Here is a 16,655-nt window from a genome sequence, read left to right as displayed (position 1 = left end):
GACAAGCACTGTGAGTGAGCTTGGAAGCAAACCACCTTGCTTACTAGTTTCTTTATCTGGAAATAATTGTGGTACCTGTCTCATAACATTAGAAGATTAAATGAGATACTGCATGTATGATGCTTATAATGGGGCTGGCACAAGTGAGCACCTAATGTTGGCTGTTGTTGCTGTTTATTTTCTGCTTTGTGCCGTAATTCCACTTGTAATATTTTCAAAGCTTTATCTTCCTAGGTAATATGTGATGTAAGGTACTAGAATAAAATTTTTAATGTGGGTGCCCCACATATACACTCTGATAAAAAGTAAATTTTATAAAGTATTTTTGTTGTTGTTAATCCTCACCCAAGGATATTTTTCCATTGATTATTAGAGTGGAAGGGAGGAGGAGAGACACACAGAGAGAAACATTGATGTGAGAGAGACATATAGATTGGTTGCCTTCTGCACTCGCCTGCCCTGGGCCTGGGATTGAACCTGCAACCCAGGCACTGCCCTTCAGTCCATGGGCCAACACCCTGTCCACTGGCCAAACTGGCTTAGGGTGATAAAAATTATTTTTAAGTGTTCTCTTTAGCTTTAATTCTATGTAAAACTTACACTGTCAAAATTGGAATATTTCATACTTTCTTGAATCTCAGAAACCTACTATTTTACAAATGAACAAAGAACACACTAATAACATAAAAAATGCTTTCATATGGTCATTAATAAAATTATTAGTGTAAACTATTGTTTGGTTTTTAGATCATTCCTGATTTAATGTCAAGATTCTTCCAGTTACCCTAATGCCAAAGATTCAAACTTGGCACTAACACATTTCTGTTTCTCTTTCCTTCAACTATGCCAGTGGACTCTGGTTCAATATAATTTTTTGAAATTTAACGTGCTGCAGAATTTGGGGACATTTTATGGTTCTCATCCATGGCATTGGTACTTCAGTCAAGGATTTCCGGCTGTTTTGGGTACTCACCTACCCTTCTTTATTCATGGCTGCTTTCTAGCCCCAAAGAGGTACCGGATACTTTTGGTGACTGTACTGTGGACACTTCTGGTTTATAGGTAAGATTTTATTTATTCAAATAGTTAATTTTGATGATGTTACCAAGGAATTAAATTCTTCAAGAAGTAAACTGTTATCTTTTAGAGATGTATTAACTAATAGGGTTTGGTAATTGGGACTATTTAGCAGAAAAGGTAGTAATTATGTTGGACTCAGAATGAATACTTCTGATAAGTATAGTTTACTTAAGAATTATGTTCAACTTTTAAGAAGCTGGACAAATTTCATTTGCTCTTAGAAATACTAAAATTTTAAATATTAAAGGACCAGAAAAATAATATTTTAAAATGAAAATGTATGCATCTTTCTTCCAAATTTGAGTAATGTCTTGGATTGGTAATAGAAATCCCTTTCTTAGAATGTAATTGTACTTTAGACATTGACATCAAATGTTAGGATTACTTTTAACACATCATCACCTTATAAGTAAAAAAAAAACAAGATTCCTGAAGCATGAAATTCAGTCTCAGTACTTAGAACAGGTCATGTTAATTATATTTCATTTTAAATACATAAGTTTCTCAAAGTATTGTGTAATATGAGAAAATATTTTAATTTTTTTTTATTATAGCATGTTGAGCCACAAAGAATTCAGGTTTATCTATCCAGTTTTACCATTCTGTATGGTGTTCTGTGGTAAGTATTTTTGTTCAATATAGAAAAAAATTACTTATATAGAAGTAGGTAAAAGACAATAAGCTCTCATTAAAGCTCATTAAACTATAAAGTATTTTCAACGAGGCTAAGAGAATTGCTTATTACAAAATAATTATATTTCTGCAGTATTCTTTCTGCAGCCTAAATATCCCTTTTCCTGTGTCCTGTAAAGTGAGATAAAATCTTAAGGACTCAATATCCAAGTCATAAAGATCCAATATCCTTCTGGTGGTGATATTCCTGGCTGTTTGAAATATTTCACTAAAAAAGTGATGGAATAATATGTCTATTTTAGAATAGCTACTTTAAGTTTATAGTTAAAACTACTAAGTTCTTTCATAAATTAAAATATGTTTATAGTTGTTGAAACTAGTTTTTAATGCTTTTGATGCTCTAACACTCACTCTAATGCATATGTAATTTTAAAAGTGGTTCCCACCTAATTTTTTGGCCCTTTCTCCATTTTTTCCAGTAGGTTATTTGCAATATTTTTTTACATGTGACTTCTAAAGTTTTGTATCATTCAGCTCTGGAAAACAAGAATTTTCATATTAATTGCCTTGGAAAAATTATGAATTGAAATTTTGCTAACTTTACATTTAATTCAGAATGACTGTTGATTTTCTTCAAATATTACCAAAAATCACTGGACTGGGGAGGGATGAGATGAATAATCAACAGGGACTAGAGACGGGGCAAATACTGTCTAGAGGAGTTAATACTGTCAATCTTTTTACTTAAAAAAAGAACTCCAAAGAACCCATAGACTTGAACAGCCTTCTTTGACCGAGTAAACATCTCCTACAGACCTCAGATGCACTCTCTTCAATTTAAGTATTAAAAAACACTCTATTAATATATCTGGAGTACTGAAACCAAAGTTAATTTTTGTCATTATTTTTTTTTTTTTAATTCTAACCTGAGGACATGTTCATTGATTTTTTAGACAGATGGGGAGGGAGGGAGGCATGGATATGAAAAAGTGACATCAATCTGTTTCCTCCTGCACACACCCTGACCTGGGGCTGCGATGGTAGTATCCCCAACCTAGGTATGTGTCCTTACTGGGAGTCGAACCTCCGACTTTTCAGTATATGGGATGATGCTCCAACCAAGCCACCCGGCTAGGGCTATATCATTACTTTATGGTCTTGCTTTATATACAATGCAGGCACATATAAAAATATAGTTACCTAACTATATGCCAAGTCTTTTAAGAATAGTGGGCCCATTTACCATAGCAAATTTGTTCATGAATCACTATTCATATTTTCTTTTTTTTAAAGTTTCAGTTATAGTTAATCAAGCTTGGTTTCTGCCTGGGTATTGTCAGACTATTGGAAGACAAATGTGTTTGTTGTTTAGTTTGGTTAATTTAGGAAGTTGTTTTAGTTTTCTTTTTATAATCTGAGTCTTTCCAGCATTTCACTTGTGTATCTTTAGGGAAGGACTGAGTTTTCTGAACCTCTTTCCCAGTCCAAAAGATGTCATCTTTAAAGTGTTAGGATCCCAGTAAATTCTTGTTCTCAGGCCCAAAGACTTAGATAAAATGCTGGTGAGAACTGAGCTTTTCTTGTAATGGACAAGAATTAGACTTTCTTCCATACTGTGTCCACTCAGAAGGATCCCTAAAGGACTGAGACACACCAAAACCCCTGACCTCCTCACAGGATATGATCTTTTCCTGCAGACACGTACCTAAGGCTTTTGAGTGAGCCAAAAGATTGATTCTTAGAAGACTCATACTTCCATTAAGAGTTAAAACTCTTAAATGCCAACAGGTCCAAACAATAGGACCAATGAACTCACCTTGACAGTTTTTGGAACGCTGTCAGACAACAGTTCTCTTTGGAGTTCTTGATGTTTGAGTCTTTTGAAACTACCTGAAATCTTGAGTTATAGTGTACTTCAGATATCAGTTTTATTCTATTCTCTTGTGACCTATTTTGTGGGGTTTATTTTTTGTTAATCCTTACCTTAAGATATTTTTTCAGATTTTTTAGAGAGAGTGGGAGGGGGAGAGGTAGAGAAACATCTTTGTGACCATGGCCAGGGATTGAGCCTGCAACCAAGGTACATGCCCTTGACCAGGTCGAACGTAGGCCCCTTCAGTCCTCAGCCTAACGCTCATCCACTGAGCCAAACTGGCTAGAGCCTGTGCTATCTACTTTAACCTGATTCATATAAACATGACACCTCTGTTGGCAATTGCTGTATAACAAGCCACCTTAAAATTTAGTGGCTTAGCCCGACTGGTGTGGCTCAGTGGTTGAGGGTCGATCCATGAACCAGGAGGTCACAGTTCCATTCCCAGTCAGGACACATGCCTGGGTTGTGGGCTTGATCCTCAGTAAGGTGAGTGCAAAAGGCAGCTGATCAATGATTCTCTCATCACCAAAAGGTTGTCAGTTGATTCCTGGTCAGGGCACATGCCTGGGTTGCAGGCTTGATCCCCAGTAGAGGGCGTGCAGGAGGCAGCTGATCGATGTTTCACTCTCACATCATATGGTTTCTCTCCCTCCCTCTCTCTAAAAATATCTGGGGGGGAAAAATAGTGGCTTAAAGCTCCATTTATTTTTACTTATTATACTAGTAGTTCAGCTGGGCAGTTCTCGTCTCCACTGAGTTCACATATACAAATGTAATCAGCTGCAGATGGGGTACACACAGCTCTATTGACCTAGGTGGGCTCTCACGTTTGGGGTTCAGCAGACTGTAAGCTAAGGCACCTCAGCTCTTCTGTGTGCGCTCACTCTCCAGCAGGCTACCTAGGGCTTGTTCACTTGGGGTAGGCAGGGCTCCAAGGGAAGGAACAAAAGTGTACAAGGCACTTGAGGTGCAAGCATGGAACTGCTGCTTCCACCACAGTCCCAAAGCCCAGGCAGATTCTCAAGATGAGAAATAAATTCCAGATTTGTGTAGGGACTGGGGACAGGAAGAGGAATAATTGGAGCCATTTTTTTTCCAATCTGCAATAACTTTTCTTCTCTAGTTTGAGTTTCTCTCAGTCCTATCCAAAAATGACTCAAGCCTGGAAAACATATCTTCTGTAATTGCCTCTGATCCTTACTGACCCGTATAACCTTGTGCCTGTTTCCTTTCCTTAAAATAAAGTTGCCCCTAGTCTAATAGCACTGAAATTCTTAGCCTGAACCTGTCCTTTGTGCTGGTGTTTCCAGCACCTGCTATCCATGCTGGGCTGGGTGTCTGTTTAACGTTTTCACCAGAGTAGCCAGTGCAGACTTGCTTGTCTCTTATTAGGCCACCTTTTTTTTCCATATACTAATTCTTTTTATCAAAATTATTAAGTGCATTGTTTCAAAGCCATAACAAAGCATTTTTTAAAAATGCTTCTACTGCCCTCTCTCCCATTTCCCCTCACCCGAGGCAGTTGCTTTTAGGTGGTTATTTTGTCATTTCTCTCTAAATAAAATGCTAATAACACCCTTAAAGATCTTTGGTTTTGACTTTACCTCTTGACTTCTCACTATGGATGAAAATATAGCTTCTTTCCTTAGCAAAGTATAACATAAAATGTTGTATGCCTCTGTGTCCAGCTCTCCACTATGGTTCTTGATGGTTCCAGGCCCATTCTCTTGTACATCCCTTTTCAGATTAAACGACCCTTTTTCTCATCTGAACACTGAAATCAAGTTGACTTACAGCTTTCCCAAGGAGTATTTAAAAACGAAAACATCAACTCAAAAATATCTGTAACTGGTAGAACTTGGTAGAGTTATTTTTCTAAACATTGAGTTTTCTAATAATTCTTGCCAAAATGAGGATGCATCCTTGCTACCCCTCAGTGTTTGATGAGATCAGTAACGTACAGCCCCAAACTTCCCCATCCTCTTCATTACAATGAACCTCCTCAGTCATTACTGAAAAATGCAGATTAACACACTAAATATCCAAAACTTAAAATGATTGTGTATATCAAGATACATTATAATTGGTGATTAGGAAATATGGCTGAATTAAGAATAAACCAATTAATGAGGCACCTTCTCATAGATTTGATTTTAGATTTTTTACCTTAGAGAGCAATCAACTGGAACATAAAAGATTTAGAACACTTTTTAAATAGTAGTCTGACGACAGTGATTTGGTAAGAACCCAGTGTGTGTGTGTGTGTCTGTGTGTGTGTATAAAACGCATAGTCAGGTCTTTATTTAAGAATCTCATCTGCCAACTTAGCGTTTTCCACCAACACGGGGAGCAGAAACCTTCACAGGCTTCACAATCTTTTGCTTAGGTGCTACCTTTGTGGGAGCCTTAGCAGCAGCCATTGTTGTCTTTTTAGATGCTTGCGTAGCCTTTTTTGCTTCCTTGGCAGCCCTGATAGCTTGTTCTCGCTGAGCTTTCCTAACTTTAGGCTTCTGGTTCCTCTTGGCCATTATATCAGCAAGAGATGCACCAGTGATGGCCCTCTGGAATTGGACTGCACGGCGGGTTCTTTTCTTTTGAATTTCTTCCGACTGTCCCTTTTTGTACTTTCTTCTGTAGAGGACAGTCCAGTTTATCAGCCGAGGGTTCCTCTTGGAAAGGAATGCCGACCTGCATTTTGCATTAAGAAACTGGAAAACCTTCCTGTTGGTCCTGGCATAGCGCCACCCGTGTCCGGGGTAGATCTTGTACCCACTGAAGCTGCAGAGCTTGACATTCATGGCTGTGGCCACCGGAGAGCAGGAAAGAGGATGAAAAGCTCCAGTGTATTTTTAATTATAAAAATACTCATGGTACAAAAAATGATAAACCATCAGGGTCATCATCTAATCATCTGGCCCCATCCCCCAGAGATAACTATCAATTTCTTATAAATTCTTCCAGAAATGTTCTACATACCTACTTTTAAATATTTTGGTAGGCTCAGATAACAGGAGAAAATTAAGTATTCTGGGATGCTATTTAGCATTGAGTTAGCCACTATGTGAAATGAAGAGGCCTGTATTTTGACAGGTAATTCATATGGCTCATACTATGTCTTTGTTCTACTGGAATTTACGAGGCTGGAAGATTTCTGTAAGTGGCTTTATAGGACAGAAAGAAAACGTGTGTTCCCAGAATCTTCAGTTATTGGAAGCAGAGACTTATATTTCAATTTAGGTAATGCTTATTACATTACAGAGTGATGACGAACTTTGTAAAGCTAGCTCATTTTAGTGACAACTGCATCTCCTCCTTACATGTATGTACAATTAAGAAGACTTACTGATGGTAGTTATTAAGATCTTGTTAATTACCTCTTTTAAATATTAAAGAAGCCCTACTATGTCCCTATAAGAAAACCATGGATTCTGAGCTTCTCTTGTGACTCAGTTTAGCATTCAAGCTGGTTATCTTTCCTATTCTCCCTTTAGCAACATGGGGATGGTTTGAAGACCCTCCGTCATATTAGACTATTCTTTCTCTTCCTAAAGCTTTATTATTTCTCCAAATATGGAAATTCATTTCTCACTGAAAGGATCCATCATTCTAACGTGAGCTAGCCTCAGAAAGTGAAAATCGCCACCAAGTAATGTAAGCATGACCTAACTTAGGAGATTCTCTTCAATACTTAAGAAGCTGGGAATACAAGCACATTATCTTCCTGCATTCACTGCAGAATGCCATTTTTACCACCTTGTATTCACCACCTTGTATTCTACTTTGTACCAGTTGCCCAAGCTACTGTATCCCTAATGCTATAGTTTTTGATAACACTTTTAATGATCATAGTGAACAAATTGTTAATGAGTGAACCACTTTAGAAGCCCATGGTACACTTATTTGAACGTTCCTGAGAGCAAGTAAGGCTGTGAAATTTGAGCCCACTAAGTAGAAAGCACGTCACTTTCAAGTTGTATTCAATAGTCTGCTCTGTCTGTGGCTGGAATTATTACAGATGGCAGAACTTTTGGAACCCTATTTCCATTGTAACGAAGATAGTTCTAGTTCTCATCCTCTTTAGTAGGTTCCTCATTTTACCATTTCAAACATCTTACAAATTTGAGTTTTAAATGAAGGTTTGGGGGTTCTTCATCTGGCTATGTTTTTTATCACCATTCTTCGTAATGTTCTTTGGATAATCGCAGAGTTATTTCAAATAGTACTAGGTGAAATGGATGTGATGGTCCAACTACTGAATGAAATGAACCAGAAGTAATGTTATCTAAAATATTCACAGAACAAAATTGAGCACTTAAGATTTTTTGCCCAACTTTGATTTCATCAAACCTTCCTAGGCCAACTTTGTTGGTTGTAGTTAAATGAAAACAGCTCTAAATTAATTTTATTCATGTTCAGGATAAGACAGCTGATAGCAGTCAGCTAGGTAATGGTCATAGAAAACTGTGTGTTGGCCCCAGTGAGAATTAGTGCTAAAATTTCAGGCAGGCCACAGACTGGATCCTGGATACCCAAATTCCAAAAGAACTATTATCTATTCTGTGAAGACAATGTATGTGGAGTATGAAACCTAATGTCAAGGAACTTTACTAATAAGATTATTCTTTTTGCCCTAGCCGGTTTGGCTTAGTGGATAGAGCATCGGCCTGCGGACTGAAGAGTCCCAGGTTCGATTCCGGTCAAGGGCACACCCAGTAGGGGGCATGTAGGAGGCAACCGATCAATGATTCTCTCTAATCACTGATGTTTCTATCTCTCTCTCCCTCTCCCCTCCTCTCTGAAATCAATAAAAATATATTACAAAAAAAAAAAGATTATTCTTTTCTAGTGTAATGGCCTGTTCTTTGATGGTATTTTCAACAGATTCGAATGTGCTCATTATCAGTGGCTGCTGCTAGAGGGGACTGTGGGAGGGAGACAGGGACTTTTAATTTATCCTTGTTTGTTCTACCAGGTCTTTTTGTCACATAAAAAAAAGGGAAATTGGCCCACCCAGCGTGGTTCAGTGGTTTAGTGTAGACCTATGAACCAGAAGGCTGTGGTTCTGGTCAGGGCACGTGCCCAGGTTGTGGGCTCAGTCCCCAGTAGGGGGCATGCAGAAGGCAGCTGATCAATGATTCTATTTACTTAGCAACTACTATGTACCAGGACAGGCACCAGACATACCTGTTTTACTAATACTTGAAAAAGGTACCATTATCCCATTTGCAGATGGAGAAACTAATGCTCAGCAAAGTAAAGCAATTTGTGCCAGAGTAAGAATTCAAATCTGGGTCTGTTGGACACTCTGGCCATAATTTTTCAATTATATTTCAATTCCTTTTTCTATAAAAAGGTTAAGACCGAGATCACAACGGACAGTGATAGAGAATTGTCAATTATAAAGGTGACCTACTGGTTATATATAACTTGTATGTCCATGACAGCATTACAGCTGTGGTACTTCCACAAAAGATTATAAAACATGTCATGTCTATCTTCATACAGGGTATTCACTAAACCACCTGAAAATGTGGAAGAAACCAGCTCTAAGTTTCCTGATTTTATCAAATATGCTCCTTGCCCTCTATACTGGTTTAGTTCATCAAAGAGGTACTCTTGATGTCATGACTCATATTCAAGAACTCGGATACAACAACAATCTCAATAAATCTGCAGCTTCAGTATTTGTAATGATGCCTTGCCACTCTACTCCTTTTTATAGGTAATAAAAGTTACTCCACTACATACAATCATTAAGAAAATGAAACTACTTTAAAATTCCTTTCTGGTTCTGGAATTAGGAATTTAAATTAATTGATCACTGATTAAATGATTATAAAAAATTTGAAACTCCATATTCACTGAATTTTAAAAAGCATTTGTCAATTAAAATCATATACCACTTTCAACTTCAATATCCTTTTTAAAAATTTTAAACAATTTAGATTTAAGTAATCAGATTCAAATATAATATAAATTTTATATAGATTATTTGCTGATATTCTTAGTAAAGAAATCATCACTGACTTTATCACAAATTTTTGTGATACATATATCTTATATATATACAATTTTAATCTCAAAACACTGACTTCTAGTCCAGATTTACTGCTGGACGACTGTCCTGGTCTTAAACCAGTCTTTTTAAACTCTGGATATCAGTTGTCTCACTTGTAAAAGTTAGCGAATTCGATTAGATGATATCCTAATTCTTGAATTAGTGTTTCTGGGAATATAACAGTAACATTGTCTTAACTCTGCAGGACATTTAAAGACATATGTTTAGCCCAATGCGTGTTATTTCAGGAAGGTGTACTAGTTACTAATTGCCTAATTGTACAAAGGCAAACAGCTTTTCTGCAGGAAATTCTACACCTATTTAACTTAATCTTAATCTGGCTTTAAACAATCTTAAGTTAATTTTCCATGTGCACCGTCAACTTATCAATGTTATCTTTTTAAGGTAATTTATCATTTTTTAATACTCTACTTATATCAATCATTTATACACAATTTGGAAAATTAGGATTACCTAGCAAAAGTGCACAGGTTAGATGTAAGACCCAAATAGCCCTTCAACTTCAGCTTCCCCTACTATATAAGGAAGACTACAGGTGAAAGAGGGACATTCGCCGCCCTCCCTGCTCACATTAGTGGCAACACTGCAGAGAACACGCATTCTAGAGATACCAAGTTGCTTTCCATACATGGTTGCGGTGTTTAATGTCATCAAGTTCTCATCAGAGGCTTTTTCAAAGTACACAATGCAGTAAAAAAAACTCTGATGTCTACTTTGGAATATAAGGCTGCCAGCTGTTTCTGCTTTGCCCATCTTCTCCAAAATTATAAGAGTCATGACGTATTAGGTCTTGTGTGAATTTACTTTGTATGCATTTCATAGGTAAAATAAACCTCTATCATATATTTATTTTTATTAATTTTTCCGAAGGCAAAGTTATAAACATGCTTTTTGCATGGTTCAAGTAATTGGCATTAACTTGTCATAATTCATCAGTCCATCTTTTTTTATACATCCTCTAGTCTTTCTAGGCCATAGTAAAACCATTACTTATTTGGATGTTAATCAGTGAACATACATTACTCTCTAATACTAACTCTTATAAAGATGCTACTGCACAGGTACATGGTGTGAAAATCATATTCTCCAACTTTGAGAAAACTGCATTAAAGGCTTGCTTCTCCACCTAAATTGGAACCCAATATAGATTCAGATTTCACATTTTGTTACGTAAACACGATATATCTTAAGAGCAATTTGAAAACTTCCACAATAACTTTCTTTTCATAGCCATGTCCACCACCCACTTCCGATGAGATTTCTCCAATGTCCCCCAGACCTAACTGGAAAAAGTCAGTATCTTGATGAAGCAGATGTATTTTATCAAAATCCGTTAAGCTGGTTGTATAAAGAGTTTCACAACAATTCAACATTGCCTACTTACTTGATCATTTTCAACGTTTTGGAAGAGGTAAGAAAACATGAAAAAAAGGAAAAACAGTACTTTTATTTCACCTGAAGTTTAGTAAACGCTCACAGAATTAGACAACATAACTTTTTATGGTCCTTCTTAACCCCTATAATTTTATAATTGGCCTTTTCCCTAGACAAAATCAGCTCCAGTTCTATGTATATCAAGGTATATACATTACTTACCATGATTTAAGAAACTGCATTGTTTTATTAAGAAAAGTAGTGTAGGCGCAAATCAAAATAAGTCATTCTAAAATTCTTGAATCAGTACTGAGCAAAATGTAGCCTTTATTTACTTAAACATTTATTTCTAGGAAATCAGTGCTTTCCTAATTTCAAGAAACTATGAGAGAACTGCTACTTTCTTCCACACTCACTTGCCAGAGGGTCGAACCGGAAGTCACATATACATCTATGAACGGAAGTTAAAAGGGAAACTCTATAGAAGATGAAATTCTGAACTGTTTTTAGATCTTTCCCAGAGAAAAAGACACTGCTTGGTAAAAATATTCAGATGCTGCTTAAATACACTAGTAAACTCTGGGTAAGATTCATGGAACTAGCAAAACACCTCTGAACTGCTCTACCAAATATGACTACTGAGGAAATGTACGAAAATTATCATAAAATATAAAATTGTATATTAATACAATGCCCAGATTTTAAATAAAGACCTTTAGTTTTCCTCATGTTGTAGTTTTATTGTTTCTTCCACAATATTCAGATGTGCAAGAAATTTCACAAGAGAACAAGTCAGCAAGCTCATAAGAAGGCAGCAAATTCTTCACAAGTCTACGGGCTCTTGAACCCACAAAAAGACAAGAAGCAAGAGTAAAATTATAAAATGTTAAAGAAGAAATTTCATCACAATGTACTTTTTTCAAGCTCAACTGCAAATTTCACACAAATATCAGTGTTAATTACACTTTGTCATGTATGACTTGAGCTTGCTTTAAGCTCATACACTGAAAGGAAGTCTCATTTCATGCACAGAACCTGTTGCATGCCTGGCTTCCTTAACAGAACTATAGTTGAACATTTCCAGTGCCAAGAAGTATTCAGCAAAGCTACACAGGAAAATGCAGGTTAGTAAGCTTTTGCTTGATGCTTCTGAGTAATACAAAGTCATCAAACAGATACTTAGAAATAATAAAAAGACATTATCTTGATCATTTCATCCTAGTTTCAACACAAACATTGAAGAAAGCATCCGTATTTGCTAGTTTTCTAATTTAACTTAATCCTGATGGTCAATATTTAGGATCAAAAGGTAATTGCCCCAATTCTATTTCGACATTTGCCATGTGTCTTCCATTAGTGCGATCATATTTATGCCATTTACCTTCCCTCTTATAAGGTTGTGGCTGAGGATGCTTCTGCTCTTGTTTTCGATGTCTGGAGTTTTCAATATTTACCGTACGTTTCTTTTTATCTGGCCGACTGAAAGCAGTAAACACATTTTTCATCTATGTTAGAGTTAAACTTATTTAAACAAGAAACAATTTAAATGTTTTTCTCCACTAATCTATTATCTGAACACTGAGAAAGGGTGTTAAATTAATCTGAAGTATAATCATATATAACCATGCCAGAAAGATTCAGTCTACTTTTACCCTATAAAGACAAAAAACAAACCAAAAAGAACCACCTCAGAAATGTGACAATAAAATAATGAGATGTTTCCACTATTTTTCTTACTTTCCTGAAAAAAATCAAGCCCTCCCCATTGGCTTCAACCCTCAGCAGAATTATATGTATATACTAGTATCACTTACAAAACAAAATCTCTTTTCCCTCTTAGAGCTCAAGTTAACCCCTGTTTACATTTACTGGTTTCCTCTCTCTATAATCAGGCTCTGTCACAGTGTTACTCAACCAGTCCATAATGCCACAAGGCTTCTGTCACTACTTCCCTTGAAACAGTCCATAATGCCATCCATGGCCACCCAATTCCCCATCCAAGAAATCTAATCCTTTTTTTTTAAAGCATTAACACACATATTCTTTTTACTTGAGATCATCTTTAGATGTTCATGATGCCACTCTCTGGTCTTGTCATTCTCAGCTTTCTTTTCCTACAACCCCTCCTATGTTGGTGTTTCCCAGGAGTCTGATAAATACTCCAGCCTAGACTACACACACAGTCTGGGCTAGACTAATGGCCAACTAATCCTCACCTTTGGATGGCAATAGGTTCCTCCAAGCACAACTCATTTTCAACTCCCCTTTCTCAAAACCGTAACCCAGAAATCTGGAAATTGTTGCTTTCTACTTCTTTCACAAGAAACACCACTAATTTTACTATGTATTACTCAAATATCTCCCCCTTTCCGTTCATGTCTGTGTTGTTTTAAAAACCAACTTGGGTTCATCCTTTCCAATAAATCTCAACAGGCTACTGCCAGTGATCCAAAATGCCATAAAGCACATCCTGGAGCATAAAATGTGGCTCTTCATGTGAGCTAAACATTGTCTTCTGTTCATACCCCAGCACTATCTTGCCTCCCTAAAGTGGCATGTCGTCACATCTCCAAATACCTATCTGCTTGGCAAATTCATTTCTCCTTCAAAAGTCAGTTTTAAAAAGTTTAGTTACTGACTCTCTCAAAAGCTTGTGAGCTCCTTCACAGCAAGAATTGTTCATTTGTTTCCTCAGTGCAGCCTCACAGCGCTTTACTCATTATAAGCACTATTCACTGAATGACTAATGACACCAGTCTCATTATTTTACAGACACATTACTTTTATTGAGATATATAGGGTGTCCCCCAAAAATGTATACACACTTTAAATGATTATAAAGATGGTGTTTATTAATATACAGTTCATTTTGAAAATTTAAAAGAATCTACAGAAATGAATGGTTTTTGTCAATGCCTGTTTTCAAACTGATGACCATTCTGGTCCAGGCACTGCTGGTAACTCGAAGCAATGGAAAAGCAAACACCAAGAATCATTTTGTTCGCTATTTGTATGCCCTCAATTCATCTGTTTTGTGCCGTAAACTTTATCTTTTATGTAACCTCATAAAAAAGCCTACTGGATAAATTTTATTTGTTCAAAGCTTAGTCTGGCTAAAAAGAAAGAAACATCAACTGAGCTATCAGCTGTTAAAGTATGTATACATGTTTTTTGGGACACTGTATAACTATCTCAAATGTAAAAAATAAAGCTAACATTTGAAGATTAGTCAAGTTTTATATTATTGAATATAAAGGTGATAAGCAAAAGATAGTTATTTTTAGATGTACAAAGCACACACATTAGAACTTGTGGCTTGTCAAGTTTGCCTCTTTAATCATATCACTACAATAATTCTGTAATAAGTGTATTAAATATTGTAATTTAGTTGGCAAATGGAATAGACAAATGAAAATAAGTGGGACATCCAAATCATTACATGTGAGCCCTTCTGACTTCAGAATTTAATTTGAATTGTTCACTCCTAGCTTCCCAAAAGTGAGTAAATAAAAGATTAAAGGAAAATTTCACTTAAGGTGATTACCTTTTCATATAGACTAAAATGAAAAGAAACAAAATAAGCTAATGTAACTATTTGCTTAAGTCAAACTGATTATATGAAATTTTCAGTTTGTAATAGCTATTAACTTGAAATTATATCTTTCAATTTAATTTATTCTAAATTCTCTGGCAATAAAGTACTTTTACAAATAGCACTATTTTTTTGTTGAAGTGCTTTACAAATAGTAACATCCAAAAAACTTATCAAATAATAAAATGCTATCCAATCTATAAATGTTAAAAACTATTATAATAACATGGTGCTATGTAAACCGACCTGGGTCCATATGGAGGGGAAAAAGTGTGACCAAAGAAGTGTCTATATATATATCCATCCAACTTCTCAAACACTCCATCATTATCTACTTGATATTCCTTCATGTCTTTAAGATAATCTTTAACATCATTAACAAAGTCAGTGAAGAGCTTCTGATCATGTATAAAGATACCATGTATGAAAAACTTATTGATGAATTGATCAAGTTCTTTCCAATGATGAAAACTATCCAGTTTCTCTAATAAGTACCTTTCTATTAACTGTCTAAACTCATCTATCCTTACAGGATTGGACACTTTCATATTAAAAAGGTTAATGGATTCCTGTTGAGCACATTCAAATACACCAGAACAAGACTTTCTGAAAGAATTATAATTTTCACTACAGCCATGTTCAGCACTGCATTTCTGTGAATTTGTACTTTTCCCAAATTCTTCAAAGTGAATTGGCTTTTCTTTCCTTCCCTCTCTTTGCATGGCAGGGCCTCTGTTATTCTGGTTTTGTGTACGAGCCTTATACTGTGGATGTAAGTATTCACTAAAAACTGTTGGTTTTTTAGCGGCTCCTTCTTTTGTACCACCAAATCTTTTATTGCCCTTTTCATCAAAGATATTCTTGGTGGTATCTTTGAAATGTCGGAAAGTGGATTTAACTGAATCTGAGAATTTTTTCAGATTTTCTTTTACAGCTTCTTTAGCCTGCTTAATTTTTTCTTTATGGTGCCTCACAAATTCTTTGGTAGAATTCTTCATGGCATCAAATGTTTCCTTAACTGAACCCAAAAATGTTTCTTTTGACTTATTTTTGGCCCTGTAGTTTCCTCTGCTCCCTTTCTTTTTTCCATCAGTTTCTTGTTTTCCATTTTGATCTTTTGCCTCAATATACAGTCTTTCCCACAAATCAGAACGCTGCTGTTCAAAGGTTAGCTTCCGTTCCAGCTCAGTGAGTCTTTCCCGTAAGATTTCTACTTCCTTTTTTTCTGACAAAACATTGGGAGAATCTGGGTTGCCATCTGACTGCCTAGAGCTTAACTGCTGAAGTTCCACCCTTAAAGCCATGGTTTTTAGTCGTTCTCTCTCCAGTTCCCTCCTTAGCATCTTTGCTTCTGCCAATAAAGTCTCCCTTTGATTAAGGATGCTGCGTGTTTTCTGCTTTTCTTCTTTCAAATACTGCTTAAGTTTCTGGTTTTCAGTACCTAATTCAGTACTTGTCCCTTTATCTTCCAATATTCTAATCTGTTCTCTTAGTTTCCTTAACTCTTCTTGTAATGAAGACAATGCTTTTTCTTCCTTCTCCAGAGATATTCTTAAATACTGATTTTCTGTATCAAGGCTCTTTTTTTGAGTTTCAAAGGACATCTTCTCTGCTTCAGTAAGGGTCCAACACTTTGCAAGGTTTTCCTTCAATGACTAAATTTTTGTGAAAGAGAAGAAAGAAAAATGGCAAGTGCTTTAAAAGCTGAATTTAAATCTTTAAGACATATAATTTTTAAAATCTTTATTGTTGAGAGTATTACAAATGCCCCTTTCTTCCCCCGTTTGCCTCCCTCCACCTGGATCCCGCCCACCCCAGGCCTTCACCACCCTATTGTCTGTGTCCATGTGTTTCCCATAGTCACCTGAAATCCTTCCTGGAGAAAAGGAAATAGGCCTCCTATCTGTTGACTACAGGATTCTAACCTCTCATGAGAAGGCTCCTAGAGAGAATGTAGGCAGGACTAAAGGCTTCTGTGATCCTTGTGTGAGGGAGATTATTTTTTATAAAAAAGTTAAAGT

General features: G+C 36.2%; 2 protein-coding genes across 11 annotated transcripts in view; one reads left to right on the top strand and one right to left on the bottom strand.

Moving 5' to 3' along the window:
* The window catches only part of PIGB (phosphatidylinositol glycan anchor biosynthesis class B), a 30,367-nt gene extending 18,597 nt beyond the window's left edge, over nucleotides 1–11,770 (top strand). For 3 of the 4 annotated variants that reach the window (XM_059700517.1, XM_059700507.1, XM_059700496.1), the window contains exons 8-12: nucleotides 851–1,062; nucleotides 1,635–1,699; nucleotides 9,095–9,311; nucleotides 10,899–11,079; nucleotides 11,396–11,770. In XM_059700517.1, coding sequence (XP_059556500.1) covers nucleotides 851–1,062; nucleotides 1,635–1,699; nucleotides 9,095–9,311; nucleotides 10,899–11,079; nucleotides 11,396–11,533 — 813 coding nt within the window. In that variant the 3' untranslated portion in view covers nucleotides 11,534–11,770. Of the gene's footprint in view, nucleotides 1–850; nucleotides 1,063–1,634; nucleotides 1,700–9,094; nucleotides 9,312–10,898; nucleotides 11,080–11,395 lie in introns of those variants that run through there. The other variant, XM_059700527.1, reaches the window with a different exon arrangement.
* The window catches only part of CCPG1 (cell cycle progression 1), a 52,599-nt gene continuing 41,820 nt past the window's right edge, over nucleotides 5,877–16,655 (bottom strand). For 4 of the 7 annotated variants that reach the window (XM_059700429.1, XM_059700445.1, XM_059700453.1 and 1 more), the window contains 3 exons: nucleotides 14,881–16,289; nucleotides 12,424–12,521; nucleotides 5,877–6,389 (listed from right to left, as the gene is read on the bottom strand). In XM_059700429.1, the coding sequence (XP_059556412.1) occupies nucleotides 5,914–6,389; nucleotides 12,424–12,521; nucleotides 14,881–16,289 (1,983 nt within the window). In that variant the 3' untranslated portion in view covers nucleotides 5,877–5,913. Of the gene's footprint in view, nucleotides 6,390–11,094; nucleotides 12,522–14,880; nucleotides 16,290–16,655 lie in introns of those variants that run through there. The other 3 variants (XM_059700464.1, XM_059700482.1, XM_059700474.1) reach the window with 3 other exon arrangements.

Source organism: Myotis daubentonii, chromosome 1 (assembly GCF_963259705.1).
Source record: "Myotis daubentonii chromosome 1, mMyoDau2.1, whole genome shotgun sequence".
NCBI classification, from domain to species: Eukaryota; Metazoa; Chordata; class Mammalia; order Chiroptera; family Vespertilionidae; genus Myotis; species Myotis daubentonii.
The sequence above is the reverse complement of the archived record's forward strand: the minus strand, read 5'-3'. Positions and strand labels throughout refer to the sequence as shown.